Genomic DNA, 15,074 nt, shown 5'->3' on the forward strand with positions numbered 1-15,074 from the left:
TTTGGCTAAAACTGTTAGTATGAAAGGAAGGCTGGAATAATTTCCACCCCATGAGCTGCCATCAGCTATCCTTGCTGTAGAGGTATTATCTCTGGAATGTATATACTTGAACTTACCTTTTTCCTATTTTTGAAAATTAACTTATTTTTCCCCAGTGCAAATGACTGCACAAAATTAAAAATATCTAAATATTTATCAGAATGGGAAGGAACAGTTTTTGCTACTGGATCTTCATTCAAATCCTTGATTATTGAATGTTGCAAAGTTTTTTTCTATCTATGTATGTTTATCCGAGTTCCTATTATATCCCAGTCATTACTCATAGTATCAGTACATTCAAAACAGCAAATACTTAGAGCAAATGCACGTAATGTGGTCTTGTTCACCAATTGCAACTATCTCCATTCTTGACAGTGACTAAAAAACAATACTATTATTTAAACTGATGGAGGTCCTACCTCTTTTTGGTTTGCAAGAAATGTTTATTTTAGTAGATATTTTTATGAACCACTGGAGCTATGTAGGTGAGGTTAGGATGCCTTCATTTTTTGGAGTCTTTAGAGCCAGGTTTTAATATATATTTTTAAAATAAAAAATAGCTCAATTGGCACTGAACAGGCTGATGCAGAAATCATGAAGTGAGGATAGACTTTTTGTTCTTAATCTACTATGACTGTAAGCACGTTCTTACAAATCTCATCTTTGATGTGCCTGCTCATTTCTTAATGTCTCAAAGGGCTGTGTTTACGCTGCTTAGAAAAAGAAAGCCAAACCTTGGCATTAAGGCCAAGAGACAGCAAATGTACAGCCATGCTTCTTAAATGTTTGTCACTTCTCTAGCAGCTGTCTTGGAGAGAGCTAGTCTAACACAGAGCCACAGATTTTCTTATAAATCATAGCAGATTGCCAAAACACAGCTCTAACTAATAACGTAATACTGACTGCATGCATTTTCTGTGGGTGGTCTTTCTATACACAATCTTTATGGTCAAATGTCCTTACTGAACATCAGATAGTGATATCTCCTGAAATCTGGTGGTGTTGAACTCCTTTTGCGTGAATGCTCAGAGAGTGAGGAATTCATGGAGAAAACCATTGAGGTCTCTAAAGGAAAATCTGAGAAACTCTATATTTTTCATCAGTCAGTGTGTTGATTAATTGGCTGGTATTGACAAAGGTTTTGCATATTTAACTTTACACCTTCTCTTGTCTAGGAAAGTCTGGGGCAAGTCTCACAACTGAAGTTTCTGTTTAGGCTCAACTTCCAGTCTTCCATTTTAAAGGAGAATGTTAAAATGATACAACAATATTCCCCTCACCTCAAACAGGCTGATGATATGAAACGTAGGTGAGAAGAAAAAAAACTGAGTACTGGAGAATAGTCAATGGATATTTTTTTGCTTACTTCTGGGCCAGACCCCTCATAAAGGGAAACCAAAGCCGATAAACATCAGACTTCTAACACAGTGAGGAATATATATTCTCCAAAATCAAGTCAACATTGTATTGTTAGTTCCTCAATATACTAAATATCAGTGTTGTTGGGCAAAGATATTTTAGGCTGATTTCATAAGAAAATAAGGCTTCCATGTTCATATCTTGTGTGAGTGTGCATGTCTGTCTGTCCCTCTTAACAACCTTTGAAACCATACACCAATTTTAGTTAAATTTGACATAAAGACATAGATCTTGAAAGTATTGCTTTATTGAAAGTTCAATAAAACTAGGTAGCTGGTTAGAAAAGAGACTTTGTTCATTCAGCCACTGAGGAAAAAGTTTCAGAGGGAGTCTAACCCTTTTGAGAAACCTGAAATTCCACACATGTTTGGCTGGATGTAGGTGGAGGACCATGTGATCATCTCATGAAATTTGCATCCTGTCACACATCTGCAAACACAAAAACCACAGACAACACCCCAGGAAACAGGATTCATTAGTTTGACTTTCCTGGAATTACTGTTGTCTGTATATTTCAGAATTCCTTTATCAGATCTGTAATATTTGTTTACATTAAAAATATACAAAGCTGTTTCATGTTAAAGATGAAACTGAATTTAGTTTGGTAAACAAGGCTTGTGCAGTCCCTTCAAAGTCAAAGGGATCAAGCCACAGACTTTGCAAGCAAGTGGTCTGCACTGGAGTGACAGCTGAAGATTCAATGTGTGTTAAACTTTTACATATTTCAACCTAATAGTACTTAAGTTTCCAAAGTTAACTCATATGTTCATTTTCAAGACATACTTACTTGCATTTGCAGAAAATAAGAGCCCTTCTGTCGCAATTAAAAGCAGACAACAGTCTACTCATGACATTAACAAACGACGGACCCTTTTGCAAGATAACAGCTGGATAAAGAAGAGGCCTGAAGAGGAAAGGTAAGAAAGATATGAAGTACATTTATTCTGTATTCAGTTCAGTATGCCAAGTATATTTCTTGAAGTGACTGCTTTTTCATGAATGGTATCAACCAGAATTACATTAATATAATCAAATAGCTATTATTTGTTTATCTTGATGAGGTATTGATTGCCTTTTGGAAGTATTAGTTTGCTGGACTTTCACTAACTATGTTTTTCATTTAATGAGATGCCAGGCTTCTGCTCTACAAGAAAAATCCCACATTTCATCTATTTAGGTTGCAAGACTATGATCTGACTTTTTCTTTTTACAAGCATGAAAATTATAAATCTTGGCAAATTCTTTTAAGGAGCTTAGGTCAGAATCAGTTGAAATCTAGTCTAATGCAAACTAGCATTTGTGCTACAGGAGAAACTCGACCTGGAGACCAGACCCTCAACATTTTGTCCATGAAGAGCACATAGGAAGAGGTAATTCTTACTGCAAAATGTCTGGAGTCATCTAATGCAGAGATCTGTAGCTGATGTGGTTACGGTGGTAGTGGACAGCTGTGCAATCTGATTAAGGACAGGAATCTTTTGCAAAGAAATAATTTTATGGTTTTAATGTTCAAATTTTAAATAACTACTGTCTTTCTTTTGCTTGAAGTGCTGATGAAAACTATGGAAGGGCTGTACTTAATCAATACAAGTCCCAAGATAGCCTACACAGGTAGAGTATCTGAACACCTTTCTAATGATATTGCCAAAGAAAACTACGTACTATAACCCATTTATAGCAAAAGTTTGCTATGTTCCATTCTAGTCTACGCATGTTTCTACTGTAAGTCTGACTCTGATGTCAATAATTCTTAAGTCGATCATTGCAATCGATGTAGCGTTTAATCTGCTGACACCCGGATTGTCTGAAACCTGTATGATACCTTAATTAGAGACTTATATATTGTTTTATTGGTGATGAGTTGTTTAATAAAAACAGTGACCAAAGTGGCATTTCTAATTTTTTTTATAGCAGTAGCACAAATGAAAAGGAAGATCAGAAAGCTGTACTTGGACGATACAGGTCTGATACTACCTTGGACAGGTAGGGCTTTTTTCTGTATATGTTGCATTTTGTGATTCTCATACCCGTGAGAGGTCTTAAAAATGGATGACATCAAGAGATTTTAAAATTTTGTATTTATTAAGTGTCTAAGTAGAAGACTTCAAATGATTTTTGCATGAATTGTCAATGAGACAAATGGAAATGTGATTTGAGAAAAAGTTCTTTTGACATCTTGCTCTTCTTTTTCTGTATCAATTTCTGTGTATTCTGGTCCTCATAAATGCAAGTATCTCTGCACAGATGTTAACCACTCCTCCCCAGTTTCTTGCTTTTTGAACTATAAATCAAAGTCCTATCTCCAATGGTTGAGCACAACATGGCTAAACCCTTAGTTCTTTGCAAATCCTTGCTACCACTTCATACCATTATCACTACAAATAGCAGAATTGTATGCTTATCATATAGGTGCTTAATCTTAAAGTCCTCTTCAGTCTTGACCTCTGGTGAGTTAAGACATGACCATGCTTGTGTTTACAGAGTCTTTCTGCATTGCACCTTCAAAATTAATATCTGATATCTACAATACGCTGAGACTATGAGTACTAGCACTTAAATGCACACTGTGGGAGAAGTGCACCTGTGTGGTTGGATCTTAGCACTGTTACTGTGTTTGATGATCTTTACTTCTGCTGTAAGAAACAACAATAAATTGTTACATAAAATTTACCTTCTCCATAGAAGTCCGGAACAGAATAGACTACAGAGCTGTGTGATGTCACCCCTCTGTCAGTTCTTCTGCAGGCCAGTGAATCCTGCCGTATTTGTTCACTCGTCACGAGGAAGCCATTCTATAGCTTCAATTTACCTATTTCTCTTCTTTGTATCTTTTCTATTTCCATATTAGTCTTTTTGATCTGGGGTCCTAATCTCCACACAGGCACTTAAGATGCGTACAGACGTTGTATATATAGGGGAGTATAACTGATTTCTGGTTCATTTCCTATTCTTTCCCTTGTACTTCATAACATTGAATTAGCTCTTTTGAGTGCTGCTGAGGATAGAGCTTTCATTTTCATAACATTATCTGTATAATTCCAAGACCTCTTTCCTGAGCAATAATTGCTGGTTCAGGGATCAATTATTTTTCTTGGTAGGCATTACTTTGCTTCTAAGAAAACTGAATGTCATCTGACATTTTAGAAATCTGACATGTTAGCAGATGACTTCTGAAAGCCTTGCCAGTTGGCATTTGACTGCCGCGTTAGCAACATCTTCTCACTCTCCTTTTCCAGAGAATTTGTAAATATATGAAAAAACACAGGTCTTGTACAGATCCCCCCTTACACTCTGAAAAAATGTCATCTATTCCAAACCCGTTTCCTACTTTTAAAGCAGTTATTTATTCATGAAATGACCTTCTCTGTTACTACATGGGAGATCAGTTTATTTAAGAACCTTTAAAGCAAATTTCTATGAAGCTTTTTGGAAATTCAAGTAGAATATATCAGCTATGTCACTCTTGTCCACAGGCTCACTGACTTCAAAACAATTTTTAAGGCTTGATTTTTGTGCATAGAAGCCCTGGTTACTAATTTAGAAGTCATAGGACAATTCCAGTTTCTACAGTATCCCTGAACAGCATTGTCCTTTTGTACTCTATATGGTTTTGCTTTATGCTGAGATACTAAGATGTCTGAATTATTTTAGGTTGCAAGTTGACTGTTTTGTGTTTTCATATACACAAATACCTAACATAAAAGGTTCTTAATATGCAGCAGATGACAGAGAATACAAAGAAAAGGTTATATAGTTCTGATAACTAATGTGGAATATGTCCATAAATGGAGTGAATAATGATGATTCCACCTTAAAATTACCACAATGAGGAAGCTGCAGTCATGTTCTTTATTTTTCCTCACTCTTTACCGGTCTTCTCAAAACTGTGGAATAAAGCCATTCCAGGATTAATTTGTCCACACCCATTGCCAGCAGGCACTTCTGCAAGGGATGACCACGTGTTCTACATCTCCTCCAACTTGCAACCTAAGGCATAAAAGGGTGTGGTGATGTCTTTTCTTTTAGCACCTTTTTATTCCTTGCAGTCAAATTTGGTAATTCTGCATCCTCTGTGAAGGATATTCTCCACCCAGTACGATTCCCTTATTTTCTTATAAATTATTTCTGGCAAGCATAACCATAGGACAGAAGTCTCCAAGCTTAGAACATATCAGTCTGCAGAACAGCTATATTGTTTAGTTATCTGTGTGAAAAAGCATTCAACCTTTTTCCTGTTCAAAACTAAAAGGTAGAGTTGAAGATGGAGCATGTTCCTGGAAAGCAGAATACAGTCTAAAGGACTGCTTCTAGTAGACAGTTCTTCAGAAGAATTACCTTGGTATTTGAAATCTCTCAGAGCTGTTTACAGAATTATTGTAAGTCATGTTGTCTATATTGAAAGGAATTTTTGTCTAGCTAAGACACTGTAAAATGGTAGCTTTCTATCCTGCAAAAGGTCTTTAGGAGTTACCTGTTTTCAAGCTAGATTTTGGAACATCTTTTGACAATTCTGCTTTGCATTCCTCCTGGCCATAACTGCAATATTCCAAAAGACAAGAATTTAAAGAATTTGGATCTATCTGGAAGAATGTCTCTTCAATAACTTGTTTTCAAAATGTCAAAATAGTCACTGAAATTCTAATTTAAAAAAAAATCCAAAATAAAATATTTGAGGTGTATAGGAGTAATTTTGGGTTCTTCATTGCACATGTGAATGTGACAGTGAAGACATATCTAAAAGCCATATTAAGTATAGCTTCTTGCTTCTTGGATACTGCCATATCCATGGTCAAAAAAGGTATTGTCGATACGAATTCTGCCTAATCCCATATCTACAAAATTTGGACATCAGTTTCAGTATAGGAGACCTGAGAGAGATGCTGCAGATGACTACATGCAATTGCACCATTGGCTGCAAGCACAAGAAAACACCAGATGTTGTTAACATAAATCCATAGCTTGATGGCAGCAGATGCACATATACTTGTACTGGCATGTAGATCTACATAATTCAGACAATTGCACTGTGCAGATAATCACAACCAGCCTTTCTGGTTAGGAGGAAAAAAATTATTTATCCTTTTTTTTTCTCTCTTAGTATTAAAAACTAACTAAATATTTGACAAAAGATGGGAGAAAACTTAAAAATCAAACAGTGACCATGAAAATTACCTTTCTGTTTTTCCAAGTACTAAATGCTACTAAGTCCAGAATAGTTTCCAGCAAGAATAAAACCTAACTGCATTTGTGGCAATTAGATCTGAAGAGATAGGACTGAAGCAAACAAGACACTTCCATTGTTTGCTTTATTAATAATCTAAAAAATCCTTTACAATGGTAGAAATTATTAGAAAAGGAACTGAGACCAAACCAAAAACATGGTATGATCATGTTTTGCACATCTCGAACACTGCATGCAGAATTTCATGTATGTAAAGAAACTACAGTAGAACCAGAAAAATATAGAAGTTGAGAAAGGAGGATCCCAGGGATGGAATAGCTTTCATATGCAGAATGTCTGAAGAGGCAAAGATTCCCCAGCTTCAAAAACTGTGGTATAGGGAAAGTGAGTAAGGAAGGAATGCTTTCTGTTTGTTGCACTGTAAGAATGGGGAGATACCCTATAAAATGTTTAGGTAATGATTTTTTTTTTTTTTTTAAGAGAGAGAGAGAGGAAAAAAAGAAAATATAAAGGAAGAAAAAAAGAATTATTTTTTGCCTTAACACATATATTAATTGTAAGAGTCATCACCACAGGATATTGTGCAAGCCAGAAGTTTAAATTGGTTCAGAAAAACATTAGGTGGGTAAACAGATCATTGATACAAAGGCATCTGTTGGAGAAAGCATTCCGTGTGCACACAGAGGGTATTGTTTGACCACTGCTTATAAGAAGCTGAGAAGTTTTACAAGAAGTTAATATTATACTTAGCTTTCTTCTTTCACTTTTTTCAAAGCTTCTGCTACATTGGGGAGCAGTGTAATAGGATGCCAGATGGACCCTTTAAGTCTTTAAAAAGGGAAAATAAAGAACTACTTAAAGTGTTGTGCTGAATTTTGAAAATATGAAATGAAACACGAAAGAAACACTGGTTCATTCGGTAGCTGTGAATTAAAAGAAACGCTGGTGTTTGTATCCACAGTAATGCTAGCAAGTTTAGCGAGACCTCTAGTGATCTTCTGAGTAACTGTAACTGCTGGTCACAGTCACGAGCTGCCTGTGACACGACATAGTCATTTGCACAAGTAAATTTAAGGTCAGAAGAAAGCACAGAGCATGTGCTGGTGCAGACTGAGTCCCACAGCAACCCTGAGTGTTTTTTATTAAAAACAACAGTATTCTGTGATACTTGGCTGAAGGCAGGATACAAAATGTTTTGTACATGTTATTAGATTATAGTTCTAGGATTGATTATTTTGTATCTATAGCTTCCGTTCATAGAAGGAACTAAAATTAAATAATTTATATATGTAAAAGAGTTGTAGCTCAAAATATGTTTCAGCTCTTTTAACCAAATATTTAAGATATGTACATCACTATATTTGTGCTTTTTGGAGTCCCCCTGTTCTTATTAAAGGATATTCCATACATGAGAAGAAAGTTGGAATACAGTAAGTACTTAAGCTGTTTCAGCTATGATAGCTACATGGTATTTTCTGTGAAAATTTGGAAGGCTTTTAGGTAACAAGTACAGAATCCATAAAGGGCTTGAAAAATCATGTTGTTGTTTCTTAGTGTAAATTTCATGGCTTAATAAAATAAATTCAAGCACAAATAATGTAACATCTTTGATACGTGTTATTCCTGTAGGTCAGTACCATGCTTTGTCAGGGATTTTACACCAGAGTATTTTCAAATCGCATTGATCTCTAAAAGCTGTAAAGAAAACAAGACCGTTGCATCTCCCACAGGATGGTGAGGGACAGGAAAATTGTATAGTTTATGTACTGCTTGCCTGAACATTGCTTTCTTTCTAGTATCTTGATCTAATTCAAAGGTGTTGTTATAAATTAACTGTTAACAATAATGCTTGATACAGTATATCAATTAGCATTTGATAAGTGTTTTAAAGCAGTTTTTTCAGTGAGCTACTCAGACTCTTCAGATATTAATGAACTAAATTTATATTAATTCAGCTTCTGTTCATACCCATTTTGATACTTGGAATTTTTAATCTGTACCCAGGGCAAAGTGATACTCCATCTTTATTGATAGTGTTTGTTGGGGTTTTTTTAAATATCTAGAGTGTGCATTGTAAATACTTTCTGTGTTTCTGACAGAATTCCAGCCAGAAGTGATATTGATAAAATAAATACATCCCCAACTCTGAATAATAAGCAAAGCAACAGGTATGAGTTTTGGAAATTTTATCATCTAAGTATTATGTATTAGGATTTATCATGTATCATGTATAACTTATCAGGCATTATCTTCTAAGCATTATATATTATCATAACTTCTCAATAAATGCACATACTAGAATATATAGAGAAGTTGTTTGTATCGCATATGGCCTAATAGGCTTCATTTCACCACCTGACATCTGGAATGCAGACATCTATATGTGGGTTTTCAGAGACTATTTTTATAGCCAGAGAGGAGAAAAAGGGTCTTTCAGAGATATAGCCAGAGAGGAGAAAAAGGGTCCTTCAGAGGACAATTAATCTGATGTCTCTCAGATATTTTTTTTAGAATAAGAGGAATTTTCCTTAAAAATGCCTATTTCTTCAACTCAGATTTCATATTTACTCAACATAGCAATTATTTAAGAAACACAGTATTTTAAATACAAAAAACAGTGCTTTGAAAACAGTTCGGTATGGATATGTTCTAGAGCTCTACACTTCTCTGCATGAATTCTACATACATACAATATGTATTTCTGAGGAAAGACTACATGAAAATATTCTAATTAATGTTTTCAGTGGAAAATGTCACTGAAAATTGCCAATGGAAAACTTGAGTACCAAAAGATAGAAAATACTTTTTTTCATAGACAGGCTGATTTTTCCAGTGGAAAACTTCTATTTTGTCAGAAGGTCAGTTTTATGTTTAAAACAGCTTGAAATGAATTTTAAATTTAAAATAAGTTGGCAAAATTTTTTTGACATCTTATTAAAAGAGTTGTTATGATTCAAAGATGACCACTTTATACATGTAATATGACTACACAATACTGAAAATTGATTTTCTAAAGAACTTACAGCTCTTACCTAATTGAAATTTTTCTTTAAAAAATGAAAGTCAGAAGAGCTCAGCCATCGTACTTATAAATGTAAAGAGACAAATATATCACTTTGTGCCTTTATCAATGTCAGTAGTGTTTTATCAGTAATAAATTACACTGAATATAGTTGCTAGTGAAGACTGAGCACTGCAATTAAATGTCATCTTGCAAAGTGTTGAGATATTACTCTGAAGAGCAAATGAGTCTCTCTGGCGTTTAAAGTTCAAGTGAGGTCATTCTTTTGAATTATGATTTTCACCATTATGTTGTAAATCATGGTGATGATGACACATGAAACATCATATAAATTGGATTTTTTGTTATTTTGTCTGGAGCTGATTTTTTAATAGACCTACCGTGAATTCTGAATTGGGACTTAAGTGAGACTTAAATGGTATATACCTTTCCCTGCCAGAGAGCAGTAAGATGATTTGTAAAGCTCTGTTCTTCAGTTACTCTCATTACATTAAGAGCTGCAGAGGACAAGACAATAACTCTCTGACAAACTGTGTGAGAAAAATCACTGGCTTGGAATTTATGTATTTAGGAGTGTGAGCAATACAGTCTCCTTTTACAGGCATAATGAAAATAAAGCAAACTTGACATAACTGAATAAGAAACATAAAATTTAAAGCATGAAAAATAAAAAAAATTCGTGGTTTAGTGGTTAAAGACTGAAGTGTAGGTACAGAAGTCAAGGTTTTAGGAAGTCAGAAATTACTTTAGATATCAAGTAAAAACACATCTATTCTCCAAGCATCAGAATCCCTTAAGGTGTCCCAAATCTTGTATCCTTTGAGATATTTCCAAAATTTCAGTTGACATATATAAACACAGTCATACCATTTACCATACACAGTTGTATCATTTTCATAGTAGAAATACGATTTCTTATCAATTTTTTCATTTAAAATGATAAACTTATTGAAAAATAATTAATTATGTATATTTCTTTAACAGACAATCTTGGACTCCTGATGCAGCATCCGAAAACACTACTGCAACTTCTCCAATCAAGAAGAAAAGGTATTCATTACCATCACTGCACTCCATTACACTACAATAATGTATCACAATTACAAGAAAAAACATTACCAACTTTCTCCTCTAGTATGCTCTAACTCCTCAGCAAGCCTCAAGAACTAAACTTTTACATGCTCTGGCTTTTTCTGTAGGAGTACTGGCTGCCAACTGGATTGAACTCCGTTCAATACCACTCTTTGGGCTTGGCCATTCAGCCAGCTTTTTACCCAGTGTAGAGTACACCCATCCAAGCAGTCAGTTTCTTCAAGAGAATGCTGTGGGAGATAGTGTCAAAGGATTTACTAAGGTCCAGGTAGACAACAGCCACAGCCTCTCCCTCATCCACCAGGCAGGTCATCTTGTCGTAGAAGATCACATTCGTCAAGCAGGAGCTGCCTTTCATAAACCCAGCTTGACCCCGTGCTGTTGCAGTACATATGAACTACAGTGTTTTCTGCATGCATGATACACAGCTAGCTTTAAAAATTTGCATTTCAGATAGTATTGTCTGAGCAGGAATAAAAACATGGTGTAGAACAAATAACTTTAATTTGTAATTTAAAATACACTGCTGGTCATAGCTGTATTTTTATGCATCCTTCCCAGCCATGAATTTTGTTCATTTGTGATTTTCTCTTCCATACTCCATGCATAATAATTGTAATCAGTAGAATTATGAAAGCAGAAACTAAAATGTCATCATTTTCATATTAGCAGCCTGCTTGTTTGGTGGCAGTTTATGGTGTAGTAGTTCTCTTCAGGCTCTTTGAAGATGTGAAAGGCCACCACTGAATTGCACTGTTTATGGTGCAATTGCTTCTTTTTCCTCACAAACAATTGCTGGATTGATAGGTCTGGGGGGGGGGGGGGGGGGGGCGGGGGGGAGAAGGAGAACTGAAAGTGCTTGTGATGTTTATGTGACCTCTAATACCAGCCTGAATGTGTTTCTTGGGTTGATACTTGACACTCTTTCCTTTGTGCATTCCATCTGGTTGTCCTTCCCATAAATGATTTGTTTATTTGTACCATTCAAGTTGCAGAACAGACCACCTACAGTCAGACAATGCATTATTCAAAATAATTAAAATTATTATATTTTCAATTCCATTCAGTTATCTGGAAAAAAAAATCTAATTAGTATCTACATGGATTATTTCAAAATACTAATTTAAGAAAAGTTCCAGGTATTTCTACATCAGCTTTGACATTCTAACATTCATAGTATGCTGTTCAGCCCCATATCATTAAACTAATACTCAAAGATTTATTTGTTAACACTGACAGGCAATCTTGGATGCCTCCCCCTGTTTCGAGTAGTAAGACCATGACAGAAACAGTGGAAACAAAAGGGTAAGTACTGATGATTACTAGTTATTTCCTAATTGTTGGCTGGAGCTGATTTTGGGAGTGAGTTAACAGAGTGATTCTTTGAGGGACTGTGTTTGATGAGTAAAATGATATGGCAAGAGAAAGCACCTCATGTCTAATTACTTCCTTGGGTTCTTAGCAGCTTGACACCCAGCATTGACTGAGGTCGGAGTATAAGAAATGCCGGCCACTTGAGGTTACATAAGTGCTCCCCATAATTTTTCTACCGTGCTTGTACGCTTTCTTCATGGTTTTGACTATTTCAGTTAGATCTCCACAAGACAAATCTGATATACAGCAATGAGCCATAAGGGCAGGAATCTATTGCTGCCCTTTGGTCTGACGGCCAGGACCTAACCCTGGGCTCTTTTGGTTAACAGCGTGGACAAAACCTCAACATCTGTTTCATCAGCTCTCAGTAAGCTGTCCAAGAAATAGTTTAGAAGAAAATCTCAGGCTAAAGTTACTTGCAGACAAATGTTTAACATTAATTTCTAAAGTTGTTGTTGCGTTCTGACAGATCAGAAAGAGAACAGACAACATTTCTTGTGCTCTCATCTAAACGCATAATATGGATGGTTTAAAATATTAATGCCTGAGCTTTCATGATATTCTTTGCTTAGGTCCTCTTCTGGCAGCAGCATGGCCTTTGTGCTTCTCTAGTTTTAATATGGGAAACTTCCAACATGAGTCTTACGCATACCCATGATGAAAATTAAATGAAACTGAAATGAACAGATACATTGTCATGCTAGGTGTAACTCCTTGGTAGATGATTGCTAAGGGAGTTTATGGAATCTTTCCCACTGGAAGACATAAATGCACGAATCCTTAAAACCCAAGTTTAGCAATTATTTTTAATCTTATTCTGTGTTTAGTACTGTCCATCTGTTTGGCCAAGATTCAAAGTCACTGACCATTTAGGAGAAAGATAACTCCTAGATGCTAAAGTTTATTTTCTAAGTCAGTGCTTACTAGATATTTTTGATATGCCAACTATGATGAATTTATTTGGCTTCATTTCAGTGTATCACTATGATCATGGTAATTTTGAAAGCACAGGATAGGATGCATCCTCTATATGGCATCTGCCCAGCTTCTACAAAAAGCTGGGATTCCTGTGTCCTCAGTACTAATTATCCGGTTACTCCTCTGCCCTCATAGTTCAGAGAAGACCAAAATACAGGCATATTCTTTCTGAAGCTTTCATGACCCTTCCTGGATCACCTAACAATGATGTCACCAAGGACAGCCGGTTAAACAGTGATAGGCATTAAATGATTTATTTATCTTTTAAAAGTGCTTTGAAGATGTGAAAGCTATTTCAAATTGTGACTATTATTGTAACTAATAATAGTCACTAAAGTAAAGCCTTTTACTCACCTCTGAGTTTCAGGAAATAGTGCTTACGCATAGATGCTAATAGCCACAGTTGTAAAAGGTCACTATCAGTCTTAAAGACATGGAACAAAATGCTGAGTCTTTTCTTCAAATATGAGAATGGCTGATTATTCTTCTGTCCTTAGGAAGAGAGTTCAGCAGTCATAGGTTTGTGGGTATTTTTAGTCAAGAGTTTATTTACTTACCTTTTCTGATTCTGAGACCTGATTCTAGCCTTCTATAGTCAAGCACGACACGTAAATTTCTAGAGTGCTTTGCCTCAGTTCTGAGCTGATTAAGCACACTTTACAGAACACTTAAAAGAAATTGCAATCGAAGCTAAGAATATAAGTAGTTCACTGTAACTGAGTTTTTTGGTTGTGAGTTGTGTGCTAGAAAACAAAACACTATTGAACAGAGTGATTGGAAAATGTTAATTGAAGAATGATTGTCTTAGTAACGTATCAAGAATATGATTAGAATTTAATATTGTGCTAGTTGAGTTAAACATGTTAAATTCCACATTAACAAACAAAAATACCATCTTGGAAGGATGGGAAAGTAAAATTCATGGCTGTTGATTGATCAAAAATCTGGCAAAGTGCTTCGATAGTAGCATTTTGCAACTTGGTTTCTGAAATATTTACTCTTTTCTTTCTCTAGGACCATTTCAGAAAATTCAGAGGCTCCAACAACGTATGTCTTGCTTAATTTGCTTCTTAGTAGATTTAGCAATGCAACACATTCCTATGCACAAACCTTGATTATTATTTTACATGTATTTATAATACAAAGACTGTATAATTTACCTGGGAGGGTTCCTTGATGGTCACAGAAGTGCATGAAGAAGACTTCCTTTCTTGCAGAAATGTAATTATTTTCACATAGTTTAGAACATTTAATTGGACATTTATTCAGATTGAAAAAACAACTGTAACTGCATAAAAAAATAAAAACTGCTTCAGAATTTTAGTTCCACAGTTATATAGGTTGCTAATGCAAATATCCTTTATACTAAACTGATACTGTAGAGAGCAAAAAAGAAAGTGTGAGCAAAGTGAAGGAAAAGGAAGTGATAAATTAAAAAGCTGGCCAGATGCAAAAGCTTGTAGTAGAATGCATTAATGTAAGATGAATTGATGTAAAGCAAAATTATTTGAGTGTCTGCAAAGGTTGCTCTAATTTTTGAAAATAAATTTATTAAATTAATTCATTAATTAAATGCACATTTCACATAGTCTAAATTAGAAAAAGATTACTTAACCAACCTGTAATTTCATGGTTGATAATTAAGACAGATACACAACTTCTTATGATTTAGTTGCCATCCTAACAGCAAGTTTCTCTAAAGAAGCATTTAACTCTCATTTCCAGCTGTACCAGTCACCAGCCACCTTCTTCCTTTCTTATTTCAGTATTGCTGCAATGACCAATCTCACTGTTCACACAAATAAGTAAAAATAGGAAAGTATAATTATTTACTTATTTAGTTTTTAACAAATCAGTACTTTGCTAAATAAGTAAAATGTATTTAATAGGAAGTAGAAAAGTATACAAAAGTTCCTTTACTACTAAAATAATTTTGAAACAGTAAAAAAGCTCCACTTTATTTCTATA

At 35.1% G+C, this 15,074-nt stretch overlaps 1 protein-coding gene across 1 annotated transcript in view; it reads left to right on the forward strand.

Moving 5' to 3' along the window:
* The window catches only part of SCEL (sciellin), a 34,322-nt gene that overhangs the window by 8,110 nt on the left and 11,138 nt on the right, over window positions 1-15,074 (forward strand). Inside the window, exons 3-9 of the mRNA XM_055701777.1 lie at window positions 2,258-2,375; window positions 3,007-3,069; window positions 3,370-3,441; window positions 8,740-8,808; window positions 10,647-10,712; window positions 11,994-12,059; window positions 14,121-14,153. Of these exons, the coding sequence (XP_055557752.1) occupies window positions 2,258-2,375; window positions 3,007-3,069; window positions 3,370-3,441; window positions 8,740-8,808; window positions 10,647-10,712; window positions 11,994-12,059; window positions 14,121-14,153 (487 nt within the window). The remainder of the gene's footprint in view (window positions 1-2,257; window positions 2,376-3,006; window positions 3,070-3,369; window positions 3,442-8,739; window positions 8,809-10,646; window positions 10,713-11,993; window positions 12,060-14,120; window positions 14,154-15,074) is intronic.

This window comes from Falco cherrug, chromosome 2 (genome assembly GCF_023634085.1).
Source record: "Falco cherrug isolate bFalChe1 chromosome 2, bFalChe1.pri, whole genome shotgun sequence".
In the NCBI taxonomy this organism is placed as follows: Eukaryota; Metazoa; Chordata; class Aves; order Falconiformes; family Falconidae; genus Falco; species Falco cherrug.